The sequence below is a fragment of the Rhea pennata genome, chromosome Z (genome assembly GCF_028389875.1).
Source record: "Rhea pennata isolate bPtePen1 chromosome Z, bPtePen1.pri, whole genome shotgun sequence".
Lineage (NCBI taxonomy): Eukaryota > Metazoa > Chordata > Aves > Rheiformes > Rheidae > Rhea > Rhea pennata.
In genome coordinates this window covers 11,492,996-11,518,239 of record NC_084702.1, presented here as the reverse complement: position 1 = coordinate 11,518,239, position 25,244 = coordinate 11,492,996, and the positions used below count along the sequence as shown (strand labels likewise).

Sequence of the window (25,244 nt, the reverse complement as noted above, 5' to 3'; positions counted from 1 at the left end):
ATTCAAGGGATGAATCCCAGCATGGTTATCTCAGCCATACTCTGAGTCTGCCTTGTTCCATAGGCTGACTGTGGAGGAGCACATCTGGTTCTATGCTCGTCTCAAAGGACTGCCAGAAAAGAAGGTGAAAGAGGAAATGGAGCAGATGGCAATGGATGTTGGTTTGCCTCACAAACTCAAAGCTAGGACAAGCAAACTCTCTGGTAGGTTCAGCAGCTTTTATGTTTCATTTTATGTTTCTTTTATCTCTTCTTGGCAGAGTTTGGCGTCAGTATTGAAAACTCTGAAATAGCTCATCACTGCTGCCTCTAACTTGCTTTCAGTAGAGAGGAATCTCTTCAGTACCTATTCCTGCAGCTCTGGCTGTAGATACCTGTGCTCTAGATCCTCAGAAATGGTTAGATCCCTGAGCTGGGGACTTGTTGCTGCTGGTTTTAAGATGCAATGTGATCCACCTTTGGAAGAGTTTGCGTGACAGGGTTTACTACAGTACAAGAAGAAGTGGACTCCACTGGGGGAAAACTTCCAGCTGATTTATCCCCTACTCTGCAGGTTATGAGACCCTGTGGGGCCTGAAACACCAGCAGCACTTGATCTTATCAGTGTGCAATTCTGCTTTCTTTGGGAGCGATCGGTTTTTACCTTGCTGCATCAAGTGCTGCTCCCCTGCTCACTGTGTAGGTCTGAACACCTCTGTCTTGTTGTGTCTCTCAGGTGGCATGCAGAGGAAGCTCTCAGTTGCCTTAGCCTTTGTTGGTGGCTCCAAGGTTGTCATTCTGGATGAACCCACGGCTGGGGTGGACCCTTACTCTCGCAGAGGGATATGGGAATTGCTGCTGAAGTATCGACAAGGTAGGCATTCTTTTTCCTTGCTTCCAGTGAGTGTGGTACTGAAAACAAAAGGAAATCAGTCTGTGATTTATGACTGCTTGGGGAGCTAGCACGTTCTCAAGATAGCCATGTGTCTTTGCAAATCTGTTGTTGCCTAGGTTGAGGATAGCAGCAAAGATCATGAGGGACACGTGCTCTGATCACTCACTGACTCGCCCTCTCTTACTGTGTTCATGTCAGAGTGCTCGTGAACAAGCCAGGTTCCTCACTGGGCTGTGAGAGTATCTAAGATCAGAAATCCCTCCTCAGTGTGTTGCAGAGTCCCTCTTGCTCTGTGCAGCCGTGTTTGCTGATGTGAGACCAACTTGCTTTAGCTAAGCATGAGAAGAGCATGTGGAGAGTGGGGAGAATCCCGACTGTGACATCCCTGTGAACCTTTTCCATCCCCAGTACAAGAGAAACGTAGAGCTACTGCAGAGAGTCCAGCGTAGGGCTACAAAGATGATCAGAGGGCTGGAGCACCTGCCCTATGAGGAACGGCTGTGAGAGCTGGGCCTGTTCAGCCTGGGGAAGAGAAGACTGAGGGGGGATCTTACCAGTGTGTACAAGCACCTGAAGGGAGGGTGTCAAGGGGACGGGGACAAACTCTTTTCAGTTGTCCCATGTGACAGGACAGGAGGCAATGGGCACAAACTGAAGCACAGGAAGTTCCGCCTGAACATGAGGGGGAATTTCTTCCCTGTGAGAGTGACAGGGCACTGGCACAGGTTGCCCAGAGAGGTTGTGGAGTCTCCTTCTCTGGAGATCTTCAAGGCCCGCCTGGATGCAACCCTGTCTAACATGCTCTAGGTGACCCTGCTTGAGCAGGGGGGTTGGACTAGATGATCTCCAGAGGTCCCTTCCAACCTCACTGATTCTATGATTCTATGATACTGTCAACCTCATTCAAAAGAGCCTAGACTTGTGGGATAAATCTCCCACCCACCTTTATGGCAAGAGCTAGAAGACTGTGGCCTTTCCAAGCTTAGAGGCATGGGTACAGTTAACTTACTGGCAGTGTCTTCCTTTGCCTGTTTCCAGGACGGACAATCATTCTCTCCACACACCACATGGATGAAGCAGACATTTTGGGGGACCGGATTGCTATCATTTCTCATGGCAAGCTGTGCTGTGTTGGCTCTTCTCTGTTCTTGAAGAACCAGCTGGGAACAGGCTATTATTTGACCCTGGTGAAGAAGGACGTGGATTCCTCCCTGAGCTCCTGTCGAAACAGCAGCAGCACAGTATCTTATCTGAAAAAGGTACTATCCACTTCCACTCATATTTGTCCTTCTCATTTGAAATCTTAGGCTTATAGGAAGCAGCAGGGTATAATGTGTTGAAAAGAAATCACTTATTCTGTAACTACATGTGATCTGAGGTAGTGCATATAAAAGCAAATCACTGTTTTTAAACTATTGCATGCGAAGAACACTTCCATTGTAGTTTCTCTTAATGTCATTGCTTCCAAGGTTGATTGGAAAGATAGGGAATAGAGTAAATACACCTTTTGTGAAATTTATTTCTATTACCATGACCTCTTACTTGTATTTAAACTCTTTGCAGTGGTATGTCATCTTTACATTTTAAGTCCTCTATGGAGTATCCAGCATACTGCACCATTTGATGAGTTCCAAAGAGAGTATAGCATCAGTTCCCTTTTTAATCAAACAGCAGAAACAATGATTGTCTTCTTTTTTGTGACCAGGATGATAGTGTCTCCCAGAGCAGCTCTGATGCTGGCCTTGGCAGTGACCACGAAAGTGACACCTTAACAATAGGTGAGGCCTGGAAAAAGAATCTGTGAGATTCAGTCTCAGTGCTAACATTTCTCTTTCTTTGATCTTGGACTATTGCCTTAAACTTGTTGTGCCCGTTTAGTTACAATCTTGGATAGACTGTGAAATTCATAGAGCTGATATTTTTAAATCCACAGATAGTAATACATTTTTCTTAGGAGCCATTTTGGGCTCATATTGACCTGAAATTTGATAGCTATCAAAGATAATGTGCTTGCTAAGCCTGTTGACAATATGTAAAGTTTTCTGTGAGCTTTAAATCCATGATGTGCAGGCCTCCTAATTTAGGAGAATTTGGTTCTCCTAAATTCTGCAAACAAAAAGAATAGCTAAATTCAGGTCCAAGCTTCTCCTAGATATGGAAGAGAAACCAGTTTTTCCATGGAGATGTGCTAATTTCCAGAGATTCCTATTTTCCATTCTTTCCTTCCATCAAAATTTTTCAGACCCTGAGCTCTCTATGTGATTCACAGAGTAAGAAGGTGAGTATCATCTCTTCCTTTGATTCTTCTAGATGTCTCTGCAATCTCAAATCTAATTACAAAGCATGTTCCTGAGGCTAAGCTGGTGGAGGACATTGGCCATGAGTTAACCTATGTCTTGCCATACAAAGCTGCTAAAGAGGGAGCTTTTGTGGAGCTGTTCCATGAAATTGATGACCGTCTCTCAGATCTTGGCATTTCCAGCTATGGCATTTCTGAAACCACTCTGGAGGAGGTGAGTGAGCTGAAGCTTCTATTTTAACTTAGACTAGGTAAAATAAATGATTGCAAAAACAAGAGCAAGACAGTCTTACTTTTTATTCTTGTTAGCATCTGCCTATTTATCTTGGGATAGGCAGCTCAGTGTTGTTCTCCAAATGATTCTCATTGGCTCTCTGTCTGCGTGCTCAAAGAGAAACATTAAAACTTGAGAGGTAGTGTAGGAAGGCACAGTATCTCTCTAGTCAACTGGACTTCAGTGAGGTGCCATATGATGAAAGGCTGCAAAGTGGCTCCTGATGACTGTGTGCAAGTCTGATGACTGTGTAACTTTGAGGTATTTGTTAGGGATGCTTCATACTGCATTTTACTGAAAAGGTCCAGTTCAATACTGAAGACCTGCTTTTTGTAGGAACCCTTAAGCCACATCAACTCATCAGGGACACTTTTAGGATTGTTTTGTGTAACTTTATTACACCTTGTAAGTGCCCTTTCATTTATCACCCAAGTGTCAAGCACTTCATCCCAGATTATCTGAAATGACATTGCATTTCTTGACAGTATGAAGAAAGTTCAGCTAATTACTGCTGTCCCTTGTTTAGAAGGCCCTGTGTATAGCCTTCCAGTGGCTGCATAGCCCTTGCTGCTGTTATCTGCAGTTTGAAAATCTGATCTTTCTGATTTAGGAGACACAGGGGACAAGCTTCACAAAGATTCATACTCCAACATGGGTGGGCACATCAGTGCTGGCTAGAAGGACTGTAGACTTTCCTTCCTGTAGAAGGACTTGCCTTTGACTAGAAGGAAAGTAGAGATCCATGAATTTAGTAGCAAGGCTCTCCAAAGCATGGGAAGTAGCTTTTGTTTGAGATTTACTGAGAATTGACATTGGAAAGAGGGAAAGACCTGATATGTACTTACCAACTGTACTATTAAAGGTAGCAGAGAAGCCACAAAATCCACACCTCCATCACCCAGGGACAAATCCCATGTTCTCTGTTCTCATGCTGCATCTGTTGGTCTTGGGCTCTGTCATGGCATTGCCCGAAGCAGTCCCTATAGTACTGGTCCACCTCTGATTTTCACTGACACTTACTGCCTTTCAGATCTTCCTCAAAGTGGCTGATGATAGTGGGGTGGATGCAGAAACCTCAGGTGAGTATAGTTGTCCTCTACAGCATTGAAGGGGACTTCAGGGGGGCAGTTGTCTCCTACATGGCATTTGTGTTGTTAAAGCACGTAGCTGACAAGGCTTAGTTATTTAGGATTAAAATCTCAGTCCAGAACATAACTCCTTGGAGAAGAAAGAAGTATATCCAATGAGGAGTGTTCCTGTTTTCTGTCAGTAGCTTTGAGCAGGTTGGTGACCTCTGTGTATAGTAGTATGACTAGCTGTACAGTGACGCATGCCCAAATGTGGTAAATCCTGTTCAAGGTTGAACTGGAGCACTCCTGTGGTAGCATTTTTAAGGACTCAAAATATTTGTTATTAGTGTACCTAAAACTATGCTGGTATTACTGTTATCTTCCACTGACTCAGTGGTAACATGTTTACTTTATAAGAGGGGAGAGTTTCTAGTTTCTGAGTGTATCATGACACTACTGTGCGCTCTGACAAAAGGAAGAGCTCTTTGACAGGGTTAGTCCAGAGTCCGGACCCACCAGCTTTTTCTCTTTGCTCTGAGAGTGGCTCATTGCCCTGAGTGCGCAGGCCAACATTTCCGGATAAACTAATACTAGCAATTTGTGCTTGGTTTCACATGTATCGTAAGCAAGCATTTTCTTACTGAGAGCAGCCTGCCTGCATGGCTAAATAGAAAAAATAGAGTATGTCTAGTGTTGTCCAGGAAGAAGCTTCTAGGAGAACAGCAAAAAAATGGTGCACAAGACGCATGATCTGTTGCTAAATGGCAGTGATGGTTTTAATTTTTCTTGCACTGGAATCACTCCAGCCTAGCTCCTCAGTTTGCAAATGGGGTCATACAGAACGGAAATTATATTGCTTTGCTCTGGGACTAAGTGGAGCCTGAAAAGGTTCATTATCATGATTAACTGAAACAGTTGATCTAACCATAACTGCATTATCGTCTTCAGATGGCACCCTGCCAGCCAGAAGGAACAGGCGTGTGTTTGGAGACAGACAGAGCTGCCTTCGTCCATTTACAGAGGATGATGCATTTGACCCTAATGATTCGGATGTAGATCCAGGTATTGCTGTGACTCAAACCTACTTTTCTCTTATGGACACTCTTTCACATTATAAATAGTGCTGATCATGAGGCTGAGACTGCCGAAGGAGTGGCAGCGTTTTTGCATTTAGAAATCGTGGGCAGTGTGGTATCTGCAGCCTACACATCCCAAGGCTTGGAGAGAGAATGGTAAAATACATGTGAGAGAGTCTCTGTTGCCCTCTCCCTTCGCTGTCGTCTTCTCAGACAAGTGAGAGTAGCTGCTCCCACCATTGCCCCATGTCTCCAGCAAACAAGTGGCCAGGAAACATCTTGCGAGTGTGTGAGGGTCATTTTTTCCTCATTGCCAGCAGAGTCCAGAGAGACTGACCTTCTTAGCGGGATGGATGGGAAGGGCTCCTACCAGATGAAGGGTTGGAAGCTCACCCAACAGCAGTTCGTGGCTCTCCTGTGGAAGAGGTTGCTCATCGCCAAGCGAAGCCGGAAGGGCTTCTTTGCTCAGGTGAGAGCATCGGGCATGTGCAGGGTCCCGTGGCCAGAATGTCTTTGGGCCTTGTGTTAAGTTGAGGGTTGAAGGTGGCCAGGAAACCTCAAGACAACCCAAGGCCTTAAAACTGATCTTCATCACCCATGTCAGCAAAAGGAGGCCTGTGCAAGTTTTTTATCTTTGTTTTTGTTGTTGAGACAGTGAGAGAGAGCGAGAAAGGAATTAGAAAGGAAAAAGAGAGAGAAAGGAATTAGATGATAGCCATATTGTTAGAACACTCGTGGGAAGGATGTAATTAAAGTTTGAATCCAAACTCTGCCTTTGAGAGCAGCAATTGGACCTGAATCCTCTATATCCCCCCAAAGTGCCCTGATTGCATGCCAGGATAAGTCTGTCTCGGTGTCTAGAGATGCCTTGATAAATAGTAAAAGCCTTTCCTGGGAAACTGTGATAAAAGTCTTGACCCATTAAATGGCTCACCTGAAACTGCTGATACTCCTGGAAATACTCACTGTAAAGAAAGTTTGCTCTCCCTTTGCAATTTCAGATTGTGCTGCCAGCTGTGTTCGTGTGTATTGCTCTCATGTTCAGCCTGATTGTTCCTCCCTTTGGGAAGTATCCCAGCTTGGAATTACAGCCCTGGATGTATGATGAGCAATATACTTTTATCAGGTACATTTCTTGTAGCCAAGATATGGTGCTAAATGCTACAATTCTTTTCTTTTCTACTAACCTTTAGTATGATCTTTACCAGATCATTTAAATTTGTTTTTGTGCCTAGGTCCAAAGCACAATTGAACAGAATCCTTTTGTTGCCTTTTTAGACCTTTAAACGCCAGCTATAACCACTAGCAATACCCATTTCTGAATGGTGGTAGGACTCTGGTAATACTTTGCACAAAGATAAATGACGTCTAGGAGTGTGTTTGTGTGCACAGCCCAACTGTTTGGCAGAGGAAAATCTCCAGTTATTTCCCTTTCTGGAACTTTTTCTCCACGCTCTGAGCCTTGCTCTCCTGCTGTTTTTGCTGTGTGTCCATTACCCAATGACCTGATGGTATTTCTCTGCTGCACCTGTAGCAATGATGCTCCAGATGATGCAGGCACTCAGAAGCTTTTGAATGCACTTCTCAATAAGCCTGGCTTTGGGACACGCTGTATGCAAGGACATACCATCCCGTAAGTAGAACTGCAGCCTGGGAAGGACCAATCCTGGCTTCTGATGACCCTGTAGACTTAGCTTCAGGGGATGCTACTCATGCATGATCAGGGCAGGCTTTAAGCCAAAAGGATTGCAAATTAATTTATTTTTTTCTGCTTGGGAGCTTCTAGAAAGCCAGCATGCCAGTACCCAGCATGTTGAGAGAGCAGGGTCTGAGAACAAGCCTTGAATAAGAGAGGTGGAGAGGAGGCAGAAGTCTCTTGCTCGAGTTACTGGTGTAGTCCAGAACATGGAAAAAGTCGTGTTAGTCAGTGGTGTTCTCTGTAGCTGTTTGTGCTCCACAATCCTCTGTTTCTACCTGTGCTAGAAACCCTGGTCACCAGCCGCCACAAACCCCAGCAGACAGGGTAGAGAACCCATGGGAGTGGGTATTGTTTCTTCACTCTGCCACTGGCTTGCTGCACGATTTTAGGCAAAGATAGGGAAGGGGGTGAGGGTGGGAGCCCCCAGCTCTGTCACTGGCCTGTGGAGGGGAAGTAAGCTGTGTCCTGCTGAGTGAGCACAGGAGCTAGGTCCCTCCACCCATGGGCACTGGTAGGAAGCTGCAGATTATCGACTTGTTAATGCTGCCTGAGGGAAATGCAGTATCATGGTACTGCAGAGGTGTCATCCAAGAAATGGCTGCCTGCTGTGGGTTTCTCCCAGGTCTGGACACTGTGTTTTCTGGGCCTGGCTGAAATGAAGCACTTGACATGCCCTGGGAGCAATGAGAGAAAGGGGGCATTCAGCATTACCTGGTGTTGTCCAAACTCGCTCTCTCTTACCCCAGTAGGAGCTTCTGTTAGAAGCTGTAGGACCCAGTTTGTTTTTCTTGAGCTGTTTGTTTCCATTGGCTCAGGTTCCTTTGAAAGTCAACTGCATATCACAGCTTCCACTCCTCTCAGGGAACATGGTTTCTGTTATTAAATGGCATATAAGCAAAGGCTGTCATAGTTGTTTTAAAAATACACATTTGCCTTTGGTCTTGACTCTGTCCTGACACAGAGACACTCCTTGCACTGCTGGGCAGAAGGAATGGACCATGGCTTCGGTCCCAGACTCCGTCCTGGACATCTTCCTGAAGGGCAACTGGAGCATGGAGAACCCCTCCCCATCATGCGAGTGCAGCAATGAGAAGATCAAGAAGATGTTGCCTGTTTGTCCCCTTGGTGCAGGCGGGCTGCCTCCCCCACAGGTAGGAGAGAGTTCAGATGGTCCTGCAGGGAGGAACATTCCTGCAGAGCAAAGAGGCTGGCCATGATTGTGTGTGTAGCACTGAGCACAGTTCATCTGACTCAGCGTCCACATTTTCTGACTGATGTTTTTCTCTGTTTCTCTGGTGACATCAGCGAGAGCAAGACACTGCTGACATCCTCCAGAATCTGACAGGCCGCAATATATCGGACTATCTAGTGAAGACCTATGCACAGATCATTGGGAAAAGGTACCTGTTGAACATACCCTTCCCTCGCCACGATAAGCAGCTTGCCATCAATGGGATGTTGCACTGCTCAGGCAAAAAAAACCCTTGGGCAACCCAAACTTTTCAGCAATGGTTCGAACTCCCTTGGCTCCTAGGACTATGCTGATCCACAGCTCAGGTGTGTTTCTGCCTAAAGCAGTGGCAGCTCTCAGGGGATGTCTTGGAGCTTGTAGGCAGAGTGAGGGGAAAGTTTGGAAGGAAAGTCCAGGGATTATGTCAGAGAAGAGTGGTGGGATATATGCCTGGTGTGAGGTGCTATTGCATTTTTTTTTCCCTGGGAATGTTTCTGCAGTGTTGGTGGGTCTGCCTGTCCACTTGCTTGATGTATAATATATCTTCTTTCTTTTCTGTCTCCACAGCTTAAAAAATAAGATCTGGGTGAATGAGTTCAGGTGAGTTACTACTTTTTCTTCAGCCTGTCTGTATCTGCTAGCTTTTGAGCATATAGCAGTTCTGCATTCAGGTCAAGCACCACCCAGCCCCACACACCAGCACAGTTGGTTGTAAATAATTTCTTTTGATGAGAACTGAAGCCTGTACAGAAATCTCAAAATCATGATGAATTTCTCACAAAGTCTGGAGAAAATAAGCACTAGAATAATTGATGGCTCCCAGTTGTTGAGTGTTTGGTAGCAGTTCTGAGAATAAACTGGGACAAATCCAGAGCCCGTGACTGCAAAGTCTGCCTGCCTTGCAGAGTGAGTAGAGCAGGCTTGCAGGACCAGCTTGCAAATACTCTGTGATGGGAGGTGCTTTTCACTAAGCAAGGGCAAAAAACGGGGGGATTTCCTGCTGTTCCCACACAGGGAACACTAGACAGCCACATTCGTCAAATGCAATCTGTGCTGTTGCAGGCACCACACTAAGTAATCTCTTGCCTAAACTGGGTGTTTAACACCAGAAATAACGAGTAGAAGAAGCAGAGCTAAGAGGCAGTGTGGGAAAGCCAAAACTAGCCATTTTTGTAAGAGTGGGGCCACTTGCCTTGGATATAGTGCAGGAAGATGAGAGATTTGAGAAGGGAGGAGAAGTGGCCTTTTCTGGAGGCCAGAGTGTATTCATATCTGTGCTTCAACCTCTACATCTACTGTCAGGTATGGTGGCTTTTCGCTGGGAGCCAGCAGTTCCCTCATGCTTCCTCCAAGCCATGAAGTCACTGATGCCATTAAACAAGTGAAGAAAATCTTGGAGCTAGCACAGGTAAGCAGCTGTCCCTCATAAACCCAGATTACACTATGGTGACAAAGTCCTATTACTTGAGAAATGACTGGAAACTCTAAAATGAGAGGAGTGTGTATGTTACCAGTCCAGTGGCTTCTCTTCAGCCTCTTTGAGCTGGGGTTCCCAAGCTGGTGTTTGGGATTAGCAGAAGCGTTGGGGACCTGCTCAGCTGAGATTTGCACAGCCTACATTGGTGATGTGGATCTTGCCTGACGCCAGTTGCAAGTGAATGGAGATTATGACAGGGAAGCATGCTATCTCAGGAAACTCAGGAAAAGTCTGGAAATCTCAGGAAACGATCTGTTGCCAGCTGCACTGAAACCTCAGTTCAGCCTTTCTGTGCTGAATTTATCTAGGCTCAGAAGAGAATTTGGGCCACTTTCTCCTGAATGTGCCTCCAGGCTGTAATGTCTCTGGAGGTTGCCCTCCTTGACAATAGCTACTGGGGAAAAAAAAGAGCAAACCTCTCTTACCATTGGGACTGCAGAGTGAATGGGGACAGAGAGAAGCTGCAGCTTCTTAGCCATGTTGTCCCCTCTGGCTTGGAGAATCTAGACTGCAGAATGGAAAGAAACCTTTGTCAGAGCCAAGTAAAACATTATGTTATCCCAGACTCCAGGACCTGCAGCAAAAGTTCTCTCAGAGAGGAAGTAACCATCTCTTTCGGTGCTGTTTGCAGGGAAGTTCTGGAGATCGGTTTCTCAGCAATTTGGCAAGTTTCATGAAAGGCCTGGATGCAAAGAACAACGTAAAGGTAAATCACTTTACCCCCACTGCTGTACCTGCTATTTGATGCTGTGGTAGCCTGGAGTTATTTTTTGTTAGCAGTGTTCAAGCAGTTTGCCTTGGCCAACTGTGCAGGTCAGAGCTGTTTGCATTTAAGTTATTTGCTTGCTAGAAGAGCAAATGCAACTTGTTTTCTTACGTGAAGTCCCCCAGATCCATTTCTCCTCTGGAGTCCAGCTGTAAGTCCCAGCAGCCAAAAGGATTTCTGTGCTGGATTAGTGCATCAGAGGCAGGGAGCATCGTCTTTCTTCTAGCAATGACTTCGGTCATTGGTCAGACTGTATGTCCTGACCCTGAGCAAACTGTAGCTAAAAGGAAGTGGAATAAAATGATATATCTTCATTTGAGGAAGCGATGCTCTGAAGGGCTTAAGAACCTGTTGGGTAGCAGTTGTGTCTAGTGCCTTCCTGATGCTGATATGATGGTTTGCAGGTGTGGTTCAACAACAAGGGCTGGCATGCCATTGCCTCCTTCCTGAATGTGATAAACAATGCCATCCTCCGGGCGAACCTGCAGCAGGGCAAGAACCCCAGTGCTTATGGGATCACTGCCTTCAACCACCCCCTCAACCTCACCAAGCAGCAGCTCTCTGAAGTGGCCCTGTAAGTCCTGTTGCGAGCATGAGTGGGTTGGGATTCAACAGGTGACACAGGGAAAGTCATAGTCCCATTACAGATGCATTGGTGGACAATCAGCAGCGCGTGTTATTTAGGCTCTACCATACTGACTTATTTGTTGTGGTTTGAGCAGGCTGTAGCACATATTGTTGAGCTTTTGCTGTTGAACAGCGCTACTGTTAAACTCTAATACTTAGGCATTCCCATCATTGTGAACTGTAGTTTATCCCTGATTTCTCAAGGGGGCTGACAGACCCAAGCACAGAGACAACACTGGTTTAGCCAGGGCTTAGAAGTCACTGTTCCTGGTAGTTTGTGCAAACACGATCGGCTTTGTCAAACAGCATACTGCATTGCTTTACCACCTCTGTGTTCTCTGGGCTTCAGTAATTTTCCTCCAGGGAGCTAGAGATGCTTGTAGCGAGGCTCTTCCTCATGATCACAGAGCTAAAAGGAACCTGTGTTTGCTGTATGAATGTGGCTTCCTATTTCTTACTATTGTGCAAGCTTTCTGCTATCTCTGAGCCCCTCTAAGCTCTCTGTGATTTTTAAGAACCAGCATAAACCCCTGATGTTCTCCTTGAGGAATTTCAACTGTGTAACCCCTCCTTTCTCTCTCAGCCATAGGTTCTCAAAGGCTGCAGGAACCTGGACTCATCAGGGTTCCTGCTCTCTTGTTCCAGGATGTTAACACTTGACTAAAAGCTGTTGATGGGTCCTGTTCAGTTTTGTCCACTGTCCTACCCTAGGAGGCATGCAGTAATGCACAGGGCTTACTCTCTACCAGTGAGGCATTGACTAATCCACTACTGTCACAACCTAGCCAAGGGCTCATAAACAACAGGTACATCTTTCAGATCTAGCAGAGAATTGGAAGATGAGTGGCAGAGATATCTTTAAACTTAAAAAGTACATACATTAAGTGGTAAATAAAGTAACAGAAGGTGGTAAAAGGAAAGGCAGAAAGTGGAGTGTCATGCTTAAGTCATCAGCTGAAGATCTCCACGTTGTGGTGAAGTCTTTGAAATGCCGAAAGGCTGTGCAAGTTCCTGTTGTTATGCTGCTAGAGAACAATTCTGCGATTAACATGCCCTGGTGCTGTCATCCTTTACCCTGAAAAATAAGGGTAGCAGAAGGAGAGCCAATTTCTGCACTTCCCTGTATGAGCTGTCCTGCCTTATCTCAAGGGAGACAGCAGCAGCATACAAGCACTTGCTTCTGTTCTCTTTTGTGCAGGATGACCACGTCTGTGGATGTCCTTGTCTCCATCTGTGTGATCTTTGCCATGTCCTTTGTTCCTGCCAGCTTTGTGGTCTTCCTCATCCAGGAACGTGTCAGCAAGGCCAAACACCTGCAGTTCATCAGCGGTGTGAGACCAGTGATCTACTGGCTGGCCAACTTTGTCTGGGATATGGTAAGGGCTGGACTGCACCATATGATTAGGAGATATGATTACTGAGCTGAGGGCTAGATGAGAGGCTGTTTCATGAAAGGCATGGTATCTTCCTCTGAGAACAGTTATGTCTGAGAAGGAATGTGGTTCCCTTTGGGATGGTCCATCTCCTGATGGAGCATTTCTTTCTTTATGAAACTAGTCAGCTTTGGCATAAACCAGGGCAGCTACTACAGCTGTATCCAATGTTCTGTGGGCTTTTAGGCATGCATGCTATTTATAGGGTACTGGAAAGCAAACATTTTCTCCTTCAGTGTAAATATCATAGTGAGGAATGCATGATGTGACAGTACAGTTGGTGGAGGCTAGTGAAGGAACTGGTATGTGAATCTGAGAACTAGTTATGCTGCTGAACTGCTAGGAGACCTTGAGCAAGGCTTTTCGCCTCTGCGTCTGTCAGTTTTGCCTGAAAACACTTGTCTTTTCATTTCCAGTAAGGCTGTCAGGACAGGGACTATCCTCTGCTCCATTTGCAGATGTCCATTGCACTAAGGTGCAAAGTGCAGTTGGAGCTAATGGACACTACATAAATGTGGAGAATAACAACTGTGCTTAACGCCTTCTGCATGTACTTTTTTAAGTCAGTGGTTCACTTGAATGGGATAATAAACATAGGTCAGAGGATGTGGGGTGGCTGTAAGCTCCATCCCCAGCATTTATTATGTAACTTTAAATACCAGCCTTCTCAAATATTTTTCTGTAGTCACTTGTTCTGCTGTATACAAAGCAGGGTTGTGCAATTTGTGGTGACCAAAACCTCTGTGAATCTACTGACTACCTCTAGAGGAACGAAAAAATGCATGTATAGTAGTACACTGTATGACACTGCTAAGATAGTCTCCCATTGAAAGCAGTTCTGAAAACACTGAAGAATGTTGAAAACCACTGGTTCAGGGAAGAAAGATACTTTTGATTTCATCTTCTGGAAACAAATGTGAAGCCATTGTCTTTCACCTTACAGTGCAACTACATTGTTCCAGCAACGCTAGTTATCATCATATTCATCTGCTTCCAGCAGAAGTCCTATGTGTCTTCTTCCAACCTACCTGTGCTGGCCCTTCTTTTGCTTCTGTATGGGTAAGGGACTTCTCACAAGCCTAACTGGGGAGGCACTTAGACTTGGAAAATACTTGTCTGATGTTGCAGTTTTTCCTTTTGGCAGGTGGTCCATCACCCCTCTCATGTACCCAGCCTCCTTCGTGTTCAAAATCCCCAGCACAGCATATGTTGTACTGACCAGCGTGAATCTCTTCATTGGCATCAACGGTAGCGTGGCTACCTTTGTCCTGGAGCTCTTCACTAATAATGTATGTTTCACCATAAGCTTTTCACTGCCTGTGTCATCAATACCTGATTCCATGTTGGTGACACGTTGCCCTTAGCAGCCAGTTCCCCAGCAAAGCTAGTCTCCAGCTTGTATGCACAAATTAATGTAGGGGATTAAACTAAGTTCTGGTGGAAATGGGTTAAAGTCCATTTCAGCAATATTCACTGAATGGTTGAGGTTGGAGGCTCCTCTGGAGATTTTCTAGTCCACCCTTACTGCTCAAAATGGAGTCAACTAAAGATGTTTGGCCAGAATCTTGTTCAGTCATGTTTTGAATATCTCTGAAGACAGAGACTCCACAGCCTACTCTCTGGGCAGCCTGTTTCAGTGTTCAATCACCCCTGGAGTAAAAAAGGTTTTTTTTCCTCCATGTTCTCTTTCATTCGTATATTTAAATGGGTTTTCCTGTATATTCTTCATGAGAGACAGTCTCTGTCTACTACAGGCCATTTCAAGAATTAGATTTAGCTGCCATCAGTCATGCCTTCAGAGGTAGATACCTCTCCATTGACTGTGCTGAGAACTTACGCACCTCACATTTTTTCCAAGACCAGATGTCTAATGAGGATGGTGCAAATTCCTCTCATCTCTGTATGCAACATGCTTATCACACCTCATTTGATACATATTGCTGGGGAGTGCTCTATATGGAGAAGAGGTGAAGGACCCTGTGGGACTAACCTATCTGTTGAACCACAGTGTGGAGGGTGAGGAGGCAGTACCTGGCAATGATCCCTTCTGTGCCAAGGCTTGTCTTAGCTCAGTAAAAACATGAGCATGCTTGAAGATGAGTGACATACAAAAATAGAAACCCTTCTTCAGGCTGCTCTTGATCAAACCTGTGGGCTGGGTAGTTAACAAAGCCAACATGTGTTTGCTTGGAAATGAGAGACAAAAACTGGAAGAAAACAAAGGAGGAGGGCAGGGCATCACATATTGACTTGACATTAGCTAGGGAAGGGACTACCCACAGCCACTGAGATGGCCAGTCTGTGCAAGCACAGCCTTCTTCCTTCTCCTTAACCTGTGGCTCTTCTGCACATGTTCTTCATTTGCAGAGTGTGCCTTTTAGACTGTGAACATTTGGAGGGATCTCTCTTTCGGTACAGTTTGTTTGTATTAACAGTATCTTGAGCAGAGCAAGAACAGCACTGACTGTTCACAGGAGCCCTTGTACTGGCTCTTGGGGCAGCATTTGTAATCCTTGAGTTTTTGCTGGGTTCAGTGTTGCTGTGGTCATTCACAGCCCAGGTCACACTCAACAAATGCTGGCTGCTCCCAGCTGAGATGGCTCATTGGTGCTTGGTTTTGTCTTAACAGAAGCTGAACAACATCAATGACATCCTGAAGTCTGTCTTCCTCATCTTCCCCCACTTCTGCCTGGGGCGGGGACTTATTGACATGGTGAAAAACCAGGCTATGGCTGATGCTCTGGAGAGATTTGGTAAGTGAACTTGTGTAGGACAGACACAACGGCCTGAACAGAACACAGAAAGGTCGAGTCTGCCCCATATGAGCACCACTTGCTCCTCTGAATTACCAGTAATTGAAGGTGCTCAGTTTGCAGCACAGAGATTTGATCAAAGCTAGCATGTCTTCACAGCTGTCCTATTCAAGTTGTTATGAGGCTTGGAAAGGTTCTGGCTGTTAGACCCCCAAAATTTTGAGTAATTAGGGGTATTAATTAAAAATATATAAGGTAGATTGCACGGATGAGATTATTAGGCTGAGCAGAAGTATGTGAGATTCTGGAGAGCTGGATTTTTTTCTGGGCTTTATGGCCAGTGCCAGGCATGAGTTTGGCAGACTGCAAACTCTCTTCGCCTGTGTCACTTATTCCTAAGAGCATGTGTCCAGTCTTGGCTTTGCTATAGTAAGAAGATACACACCTACCCATAACCGGGCCCATGTGTGGCCCACTATATTCCTCCCATGCACCACTCTGCAGTTGCCTGAGTGCTCAGTATGGTGATCTCTGCAGGAAGGAGTGCAAGCCTATTGTTCTGGGAAAGTGACTGTGCTCTGTGTCTCATCTTGACAGGAGAAAATCGTTTTGTGTCCCCTCTGTCATGGGACCTCGTGGGGAGAAACCTCTTTGCTATGGCGGTGGAGGGCGTAGTCTTCTTTGTCATCACTGTGCTCATCCAGTACAGGTTCTTCATCAAACCCAGGTGGGTTGTTCTGCTCCAGTTTACTATGGTAGACATGTTTTCCTTGGCGTCCGCCATGAACTATGAAGGCTCCATCTTCTTCTGTTAATGCTTCATCATGTTGCCCTCTGCAGGCCTGTCTATGCCAAGCTGCCTCCTGTGAATGATGAAGATGAGGATGTAACCAGAGAGAGACAGAGGATAATTAGTGGAGGAGGACAGAGTGACATCTTGGAAATCAAGGAGCTGACCAAGGTTACAGCAATTTGTCTCCAAGCCTTTCTGGCACAGACCCATGCAGTCTGGCCTGGGCACCATTCACAGGAGTTTAGTGGGATCAAAACTGGAGCATGTTTGGATTGTTTAATAGGTATGGTTCTGCAGTTTTCTTTTCCACTGATGTTCTCATTTTTTTTGTTTTGTTTTCTGGTTTCAGATTTACAGAATGAAGCGAAAGCCAGCTGTTGATAGGATCTGTGTTGGAATCCCCCCTGGAGAGGTAAGATTATTTGTCAGACTCCTTGCCTTGCTATTACAGTAGTATTGAAGAGCAACAAAAAGGATGGAGTAGAATGAGATCAGAGACAAATGATCAGCTTACAGTGAAGAGAATGGACTGGTAGTTTAAGCAGTTTCTCTGTCAGTCCCTCTCTTAATTTAAAGATGATAATGAATTTCTCAGTGTCTAGGACCAGAGGCTAAATAATAGCACCCTCCAGCATTTGGCACAGATGCACTGTGGTGGCACTACAACAGTACCTGGGCTCACAACAGTGGCAGTGTGTTCCATTTAGCTCAGTTGGGAGAGCGCAGTTCATTCCATCTCCCAGTCTAAAGATTTGTGCTTGAAATGAGAGACTGGAAGTTTGTTCTGAAAATGAAGAAGAACCTTTGAAAGCCGTGGGAATTCAGTCTTCTCTTGATTCCCTCCAACTGTCCTGGGGGTTGAGCTTGTTCCCTCCTCTTACACATCCGTCAGTGATGAAAACTCTGCAGACAAATCCTTTTCTCAGACACACTGTGTTCTTCTATATCCCCAGTGCTTTGGGCTCCTGGGAGTAAATGGTGCTGGCAAGTCATCCACTTTCAAGATGCTAACTGGTGATACAGATGTGACAGGAGGAGAAGCTTTCCTCAAAGGAAACAGGTGAAAAACTATGCATCTTTCCTGTGCTGTATGTCAGGTAAAATCCTTGGCTGTTTTCTCCTCCAGGTTTCACAGCCTTTGTTCCACTTTTAGCAGGAATAAACTGCCACACATTTGCCTTTTTGAACTCTAGGCATTTGCTTCAGCCCCTTACAGAGCTTGGTAAAATACAGTTGCTTTTGAAAATAGATTTAATCCGACAGTCACTTTTGAATACCTGCACCCATCATGTTTAAAAGTCATATTTTAAGACAATTAATTTGGCCCATACAGACTTTTAGAATCCCAAATTTTTTTAGTCCAAGGATTCTAAAACTACCAATTCAGCTTCTTCCTTTCATTACCTAAAATGGCAGGGTGCACTTTATAAAATCCTAACAAAGGTAGTTTTTCTCTTGCAGTATCTTGTCCAACATCCAAGAAGTCCACCAGAACATGGGCTACTGTCCACAGTTTGATGCTGTTAATGAATTGCTAACAGGGCGAGAACACCTGGAGTTCTTTGCGCTCTTGAGAGGAGTTCCAGAGAAAGAAGTCTGCAAGGTAAAGGAGATGGAGAGCATAGACTGCCCCCATGACCCTTAATTCCCACTAACAGGCACCCTCCCTGGGCATACACACAGTGCAGTGATAGTCTAGGCAGCTGATGAAGGTATCAGCTGGTGAAATACGACCCCCTTTTCTTCCAGGGCAAACTAAAGTTGTGTCCTTGATTTTTTTTTTTTTTTTTTCCAGTGATGCCTAGCAAAGTGTAGCAGATGGAAGGGCAGATATTTTAAGCCATGCATTCCCGCACCGGATGCACTTTCTCATCAAACAGTTTTTTTCCTGTGGAAGTTTAAGGGTTGGGGAGCTGCAGTTAATACTAAGCCTCATTTACTGCCAAGAGCTAATTCCCTGAAGTAACCGGGAAAAACATAAACCTCACAGTGGCTGTCGTATCTTTCCGAGTGATCCCACTGTATCATTAAAGTACTGCTATTTCAACATCCAGCATGGGGTTACACTGAAGAGTCTTTAGGCCGTTAGTAATGATCACTGCTGGTGTCATATAGTTCGTGCATGGTGCTTCACTGAGCTAACAGCAGTTTTCACCATCTCTATCCTGGGCACAGCAGAACATGAACTGCTGTAGAAAGGAAAGTGACATCTGCAGCCCCTGCTGTAGAAGGTGCCTATGGGATGCCCAGGTAGTGAGAACCCCTCTACAAGATTAGTGATGAGTGTAAGGTACAAGCTCCATGATGGTCATGGGCACCTTGCTCTGCACTATGTTCACCTTGCTCTGCACTATGTTCCTGCAAGCTCTGTGTGAAAAGGACCCCGGTGCCAAGTGTGATTCAGGTAGTAATTGAATCACCTCTCTTAGGTGTGTTTTAGGGTCTACGGTAACAGTGCCTGCCAGTTGGCAGGCTTACTAATACTGCCCAGTGATGACAGGTCCTCCTCGCCTACATGCAGGGCTCAGGAGCATGGTGCAGTTGCTAGGTGTTGGCAGGGACTGTGTGCCCTCTGCTAGACCACTGCAACTGGAAAGCTAGCTGAAGCCAGCTGTAGTTACGCAGGTGCTGCAAAGAGCACTACACTAGTAGTTACTGTGGTCAACTGATGTGCAGCAACTCATCAAGCTGCAGCCATCAGGGCACCCAGAGGCAGGATTTTGTGTATCCTGGTCTAAAGGTGAACAAGGTATTTCAAAACCCAGATCCATGCCAAATTAGCACCTTGGATGAGTGGTCATTCCCCAAAATCTGGTAAGGCCAAAGCACGTAAGGAAAACTGCACTACAGAGATGCTGCAGTGCTCGGTTGCAGGAGGGTGGTATGCTATCTCTTGCAGGTTGGTGAATGGGCAATTCGGAAACTGGGCCTTGTGAAATACGGAGAAAAATATGCAGGGAACTACAGCGGGGGGAACAGACGCAAGCTCTCCACAGCAATTGCCCTCATTGGGGGACCACCTGTGGTATTCCTGGTGAGTTTGCAAGACCTGCATATTATCATTTTCCAGTGAAAAGCAGAAATCAGGTTTGAGTGAAGACTGGATACTTGATCGCCAGCTAACATTTAAATACTTGATTAGTCACTTAAATATGAGCAATGAATATATGCAGTGAAAGACTTTCTGTTGGGAAATGTAGGGTCAAACTATAGCATGCCTCCAGGCTTCTATTCCTGCAGATTTGCTGGGGAAGTGAGGGGGCTCAAACATATTGACAAACTACCAAACATTATAGCATCTTCAGCATGTGAGTTCCACTGTTAGGATTTCCGTGTACTTACAAAAAGGTACAGCTTTCCAGAATTTTCAGGTTTTATGATACAAGCAAATCTTACTGCCCATGAGAACCAGCCTACTGTTTCTAATAATTCTGTGAAAGTGGAAGTAGAGGTTTTATGATTCTTTGGAAAAACATAAGGATTACTAAAGTTCATAGTATAGGAAAAGTAGTCTAATGATCTATTTAAACTTGAGCTAATTGAATTTAACTTGTTTTAGAACTGGATATTTCAACATGATATAATTGCAGAATAAACAGTTCTTCTCAGTTCTGGAAAATCAAGAAGAGAAGTACTCAAACTTGTTTCTTATGTTCAAGTTCTCCAGTATGCATAATGAGAATGGCCAGGTCATTTCAGAGATGAGGGTATTTATCAGTAGAGTGTAACAGTGTAATCTGATTCTTTTCATGCCCATTTTGCAGGATGAGCCAACAACAGGGATGGATCCCAAAGCACGCCGTTTCCTATGGAACTGTGCTCTGAGCATCATCAAGGAGGGGAGATCAGTGGTGCTCACATCTCACAGGCATGTAGCAACCCGGTTGTGTCATACCCCTGCTGTTCCATCTGCTGGGGCTGCATGCTGAATTTAGTTCAGCTGCTCTGCTGCTTCGTGCTACCTGTGGTGCTAATGAGGTTACTTCTGCTTACAGCATGGAAGAATGCGAAGCTCTGTGCACACGGATGGCGATAATGGTCAATGGGCGTTTCAGGTGCTTGGGCAGTGTGCAGCACCTAAAGAACAGGTATCAGTTTTCTTTCCACTTATACCACAGAGTTGTCTGCGTTTTGGGGGAGACACAAACAAATCACCCTTATTTTAACATACAGCATTCCTACTGCTTTGGGGGTACAGAGAAAACTGCAAAATTTTAAGTTGCACATCTTTTTCAAAGCCATTTACCTAAACTGTGCTGGCCCTCTTGTTTGTAGATTTGGAGATGGTTATACCATAGTGGTGCGAATTGCAGGGGCAAACCCAGACCTGAAGCCAGTTGAGGAATTCTTTGGGCTTGCCTTCCCTGGAAGTGTCCTGAAGGAAAAGCATCGGAATATGCTTCAGTACCAGCTTCCTTCTTCACCATCTTCCTTGGCCAGAATATTTAGCATCCTCTCCCAGAACAAAAAGAGACTCCACATAGAAGACTACTCCGTTTCTCAGACGACACTTGACCAAGTAAGTTTCCAGTAGTCTGTGTGCTTGCTTCCATTAGAATAGGAATAAATCCACTAACTTACTGGCCCTATCTTGTAAAAGTATTTCAGCAAACCACATTACAGTTAAACAAAGTGATGGATTTAGGTATGAGGAGGTAAGCCAAAATCTTTGAAGACTTGTACGCTGCAACATCTTTGGGAATTCTTTGTGTAATCTGGGCTATATTTTAAAAAAATGTCTTTATTCACCCAGAATGGCTATTTTATATAGAACTGCATAGCTGTTCAAGCCTACCCTTTATCCCTGTGTTGATCATTTTGTCTGCCAGTGAAGACAATACAAATTTGTCAGAATATGAACACGGATAAGTTACCATAAAGAACTAATCCACAGTAACTGCTGGCTCTTTTCCCACAGAAAACTCAAGGTAACTTGGGAAACTTTCTTTATGATGAAAAGAGAAATTTCTCCTCCTTTATTACATGATTAGAAGACTTGTAGGCAGTTGCTTTGGAGAATTAGATAATACTGCAACTTGTTTATGAGCCAAAAATCCTGTTAATTTCAGAGGCAGTACTGAACCTCAGGACTAGTCTAGAAAGGCCTAGTGTATAAAATGTATAAAATTAATCAAAATCTAGAGTGATTTGTGATGTGGCCTTTTGTCTCTGTAGGTATTTGTAAATTTTGCTAAGGACCAAAGCGATGACGACCACACTAAGGACCTGTCATTACACAAAAACCAGACCGTGGTAGATATTGCAATCCTTAATTCCTTTCTGCAAGATGAGAAGGTTAAAGAAAGTTGTGTGTGAGCCAATTTCAGGAAAGAAATGATAAGCAGAAGGCAGAGTTCGTTTGCCTGGGTAGGATACTTCCAAGAAAGAAGCTAGCAGAAAAAAACTGGACACTCTACTGATAACCATTCAATGCAACGCAATTCAATGCAAAGAAAACAAAATTCCATTACAGAGGCCGTGCCTCATGGAGTCATTGTCTTGTACTGTTCTCAAGTGAAGACTTGAAATTAGTTCATTACAGTATAACTCTGTGAAGCTGTGGTAAAGCACCCACCAGATGCTGTGGGCTTTCAACCATACTGTATCTTGTCCTATACAGTATATTTTTCCTAGGGTTGCAAAAATACTTCATTGTGGATTCATGGCCAGTGGTTATTTATTGATATTTTAAAGACATGCATGTTTTACTCTTGAAAACATTCATGTCAGGAATGGGGATTACCTGGTGCTATATCCATTGCTGGCAATGAATGCACCAAAACAGTGGCAAGAAAAGTCACCAAACAACACAGCAGTGTGGCCTTATTTTGTGAAAAGTGACCTGACCAGCTGCTTTTCCTGGACTGGTTTAGGTCATATGGGGATAAATCTGAGGCCACAAAGCTGTACTGTGCAGATGGGTTGTATGGACATGATGGCCTGTCTCTTACCATCTACTTCAGTGAATGGGGATATGCAGAACTGTGAACCCTGCAAATGCACAGGATTGTCCCACCAGCATCAAAACCAATAACCTACTCTGACTAGGTTTTCTATGTAGCTAAGTACTCTCCTGCTCCTTTTGAGGTACTGCAGCAGCTGCATGAACACCTAGTGGAAGGAAGTGGGTGACAAGCAGATCTAGGGTTTGGACCACAGCAGCAAACTCACTGGTTGTACAAGCTGCTAATGCCAAGAGCAAATGCTAAATCATGAGACATCACTCAGATATGTAATGTCTGCTCTTTAACCCCTGCTTTGCACCAGAAAGGTACCCATCATTTGAAGTTACTGCTTAGCACAAGTATGTTGCCATTTCTGGCTTTGCCAGATAAAACTAGAAACAAGATAGAGTTGTTGTTTTTTTTTTTTTTAACAGTATTATTTATATGACTTTAGGTAGGTAGGTAGCATAATTAGGGATTGAAAGTGCTTTCAGTTGATCTTTTTAGTCACAGTATTTCTTTACATTATGCCTGCAATGCTATGCTCTCATTCTCCATTCAGTGATAGCTACATTCATGATCTGTGCAAGTTCCAAACTCCAGCAATCAACTATTATCTGGAATTACTGTAAGTTGCTCACCTAAAATTTTCCTACTTGGAAACTGGTATAACATTAGATTATTGTGCAAGTTTCCACTTCTGTAGTGCAGTGTAGTTTCAGTCATCAAGTGATCCCTAACTGGAGAAGATTACATTGTTCATGTGAGAAACTGTTGCAGTAAAGTTTCCTTTGAAGAACAAGTTCAAAGTAGTAGTGCAATTACAAGAAATAATAGTATAATTATATTGATCAATTCTCTCTCCTTTTTTTAAAAAAAAAAAACAAAGCCAGAAGAATATTAGAGGGGGGACTTTAGTGAGGACAGACAATTCTTGTTTATCTTGTACAAGTTCCATACTAGTTCTTTATGCTACTCCACCATGAGTATGATTCACTGACCATTTTCTTCTCCAAAAGCCTGCAGCAGCCCAACAAACAATGAAGGGGCTGGAATGAGCTTGAAGAAGAGTAATTACTTCTGGATGTACTTGGTAATACTGACCAATTCAGCATTTTTAATACATAAATAGTATTTTTGCACAACTCCCCAGTCCCCACTGCATCCTGCCTTGGGATAATAAAGTATGAGCTTATTACAGCTCTACTAAAGTGCCTTTTTTCATATATATATATATATTTTTTAATCTGTAGAATATATTGTTAAGGAAGAAAGGAGAGAAACAGGGATTGGTATACCTCATTTAAAGCATACTCTCACTACCTGCATGGCATCCTCACCCCATGATGATAAGTATAGGGGTCATGAATACATCAGACTCTCAGTTGCTGAACTCTTACTAAAAGGTTGTAACAAGTTACAATCTAAGCCTTTTTCTGCCAAAAAAGAGATTCTTAATTCCTGTTGCCCTGTGATTGTCAAACTCTTGAACTACTTCATGGCCTTCTGGTCCCCGTTGTTTTTAGCCATACTGAACACAGACAGCATAATCCAGTTCTCACATGTTGATTAGTTACTGAAATAATTTCTGACACCCATCTCCTACTCTTACAGTTGTGCATCAGGCAAAAAAATAAGTCACATACAGTATGATTATGAACCACTCTTGATAATGAAACTGCACTGACGTGTTAAATTATTTTAAACATTGTTCCGGTTGAAATATTGCATCCCTCTTTGTAGTACATTTGTATTTCAATAAGGAGCTGTATTTTTCCTCATGGTTAAACTATCACTTTGTGCTTATCCTCCCCCTTTGAGTTATAGTTGGTCCTTCATTCCAAGCACTTTATGCTATCTTTAATGGGATCTATTTTTGCACTGGAATATCTATTAACTTTGCAAAATCTAGAGAGATTTCACAACTGAAATTTCTGAGTTAAATCCTTAAATGGACATTTTCATTAAAAGCAAAAAAAAAATATTTGTATTTGCTAATAACTGTTTATGTGAAGTATTAAAAGGCACTCTAATCGCCTTGTATTAAGTCAAAAAATAAAGCTGTTATGGCACCATTGGTCTCTAAAGCTTCACTTATATACTCTACTGAAGAGTGCTGTTAGAAGCCTTTCGTCTTTGCTCTGTTTTGATACAAACTTTCATGCATAATGGACAAGCAAGTTCCAGTATCTTCATAAATTAACATGGGCTACATGCTATTTCCATAGTAAGTGAGTACAAGCACATAGTAAGTGAGATGGTGCAAGATTTGGAACAGAAGTTTGTGGTTTATCTTCTGAAGTTATTAAATAAAAAGGCCTTCAACAAACCCTGAAAAAATAAGTGATCAGTGTTACTGTCAAATCCAGGTCCAGAGTTTATCTAAACACTACACACCTGATTGGATATTTAAGTCCAGAGTAAGTCAACTGCCTCTGAATATTTCCATCACAAAGATACAGCAATCTGCAAATGTACTAAAAGTACTCTATACCTGTTTTCAATGACAGAGGAAAACATGTTTGAGTAAAAAACCTGAAATATCCACAGCCTTAGCTAGTATCAAATTTAAGAAAAATCCCTCAAATTATATCTACATTGACTTTGAATAGCAGGTTACAAGTGAAAGAACAATGCTCTGATCCCAAAAGGAGAACTGATTCTAATATTCTGAGCATTCCTGCCTATAATCCTACTATTAACCAGTCATGTTTCCAGGATCAGCCAGTTCTTAAAGTTACGTTTCAGCTAAATTCATCTTGAATAGCTAATTAAAACTGACTGATTTTTCAGCTTTAATGTAGTAGCGTCCAGCTACACTACGATTCAGCTATGATTCAGGCTGAAAAATCAAGCACAACCTCCTGTGCTAAAAAACACTCTGAGTATTCCTCATCTTGAACAGCAGTGACAAGGAAAATAGTAATT

At 43.8% G+C, this 25,244-nt stretch overlaps 1 protein-coding gene across 2 annotated transcripts in view; it reads left to right on the top strand.

The window, feature by feature from the left end:
- The window catches only part of ABCA1 (ATP binding cassette subfamily A member 1), a 97,576-nt gene extending 73,185 nt beyond the window's left edge, over nt 1-24,391 (top strand). The window contains exons 21-50 of one of the 2 annotated variants that reach the window (XM_062598928.1): nt 64-203; nt 715-852; nt 1,912-2,132; nt 2,579-2,651; nt 3,184-3,386; nt 4,477-4,525; nt 5,465-5,578; nt 5,913-6,061; nt 6,594-6,718; nt 7,127-7,225; nt 8,253-8,442; nt 8,597-8,691; nt 9,090-9,122; nt 9,825-9,930; nt 10,631-10,705; nt 11,170-11,339; nt 12,591-12,768; nt 13,769-13,884; nt 13,970-14,114; nt 15,455-15,578; nt 16,176-16,305; nt 16,419-16,539; nt 16,721-16,783; nt 17,325-17,431; nt 17,833-17,974; nt 19,271-19,405; nt 20,136-20,239; nt 20,367-20,459; nt 20,647-20,890; nt 21,547-24,391. In XM_062598928.1, coding sequence (XP_062454912.1) covers nt 64-203; nt 715-852; nt 1,912-2,132; nt 2,579-2,651; nt 3,184-3,386; nt 4,477-4,525; nt 5,465-5,578; nt 5,913-6,061; nt 6,594-6,718; nt 7,127-7,225; nt 8,253-8,442; nt 8,597-8,691; nt 9,090-9,122; nt 9,825-9,930; nt 10,631-10,705; nt 11,170-11,339; nt 12,591-12,768; nt 13,769-13,884; nt 13,970-14,114; nt 15,455-15,578; nt 16,176-16,305; nt 16,419-16,539; nt 16,721-16,783; nt 17,325-17,431; nt 17,833-17,974; nt 19,271-19,405; nt 20,136-20,239; nt 20,367-20,459; nt 20,647-20,890; nt 21,547-21,687 — 3,823 coding nt within the window. In that variant the 3' untranslated portion in view covers nt 21,688-24,391. Of the gene's footprint in view, nt 1-63; nt 204-714; nt 853-1,911; nt 2,133-2,578; nt 2,652-3,183; nt 3,387-4,476; nt 4,526-5,464; nt 5,579-5,909; nt 6,062-6,593; nt 6,719-7,126; nt 7,226-8,252; nt 8,443-8,596; nt 8,692-9,089; nt 9,123-9,824; nt 9,931-10,630; nt 10,706-11,169; nt 11,340-12,590; nt 12,769-13,768; nt 13,885-13,969; nt 14,115-15,454; nt 15,579-16,175; nt 16,306-16,418; nt 16,540-16,720; nt 16,784-17,324; nt 17,432-17,832; nt 17,975-19,270; nt 19,406-20,135; nt 20,240-20,366; nt 20,460-20,646; nt 20,891-21,546 lie in introns of both variants that reach the window. The other variant, XM_062598927.1, reaches the window with a different exon arrangement.
- Nucleotides 24,392-25,244: the final 853 nt, after the last annotated feature.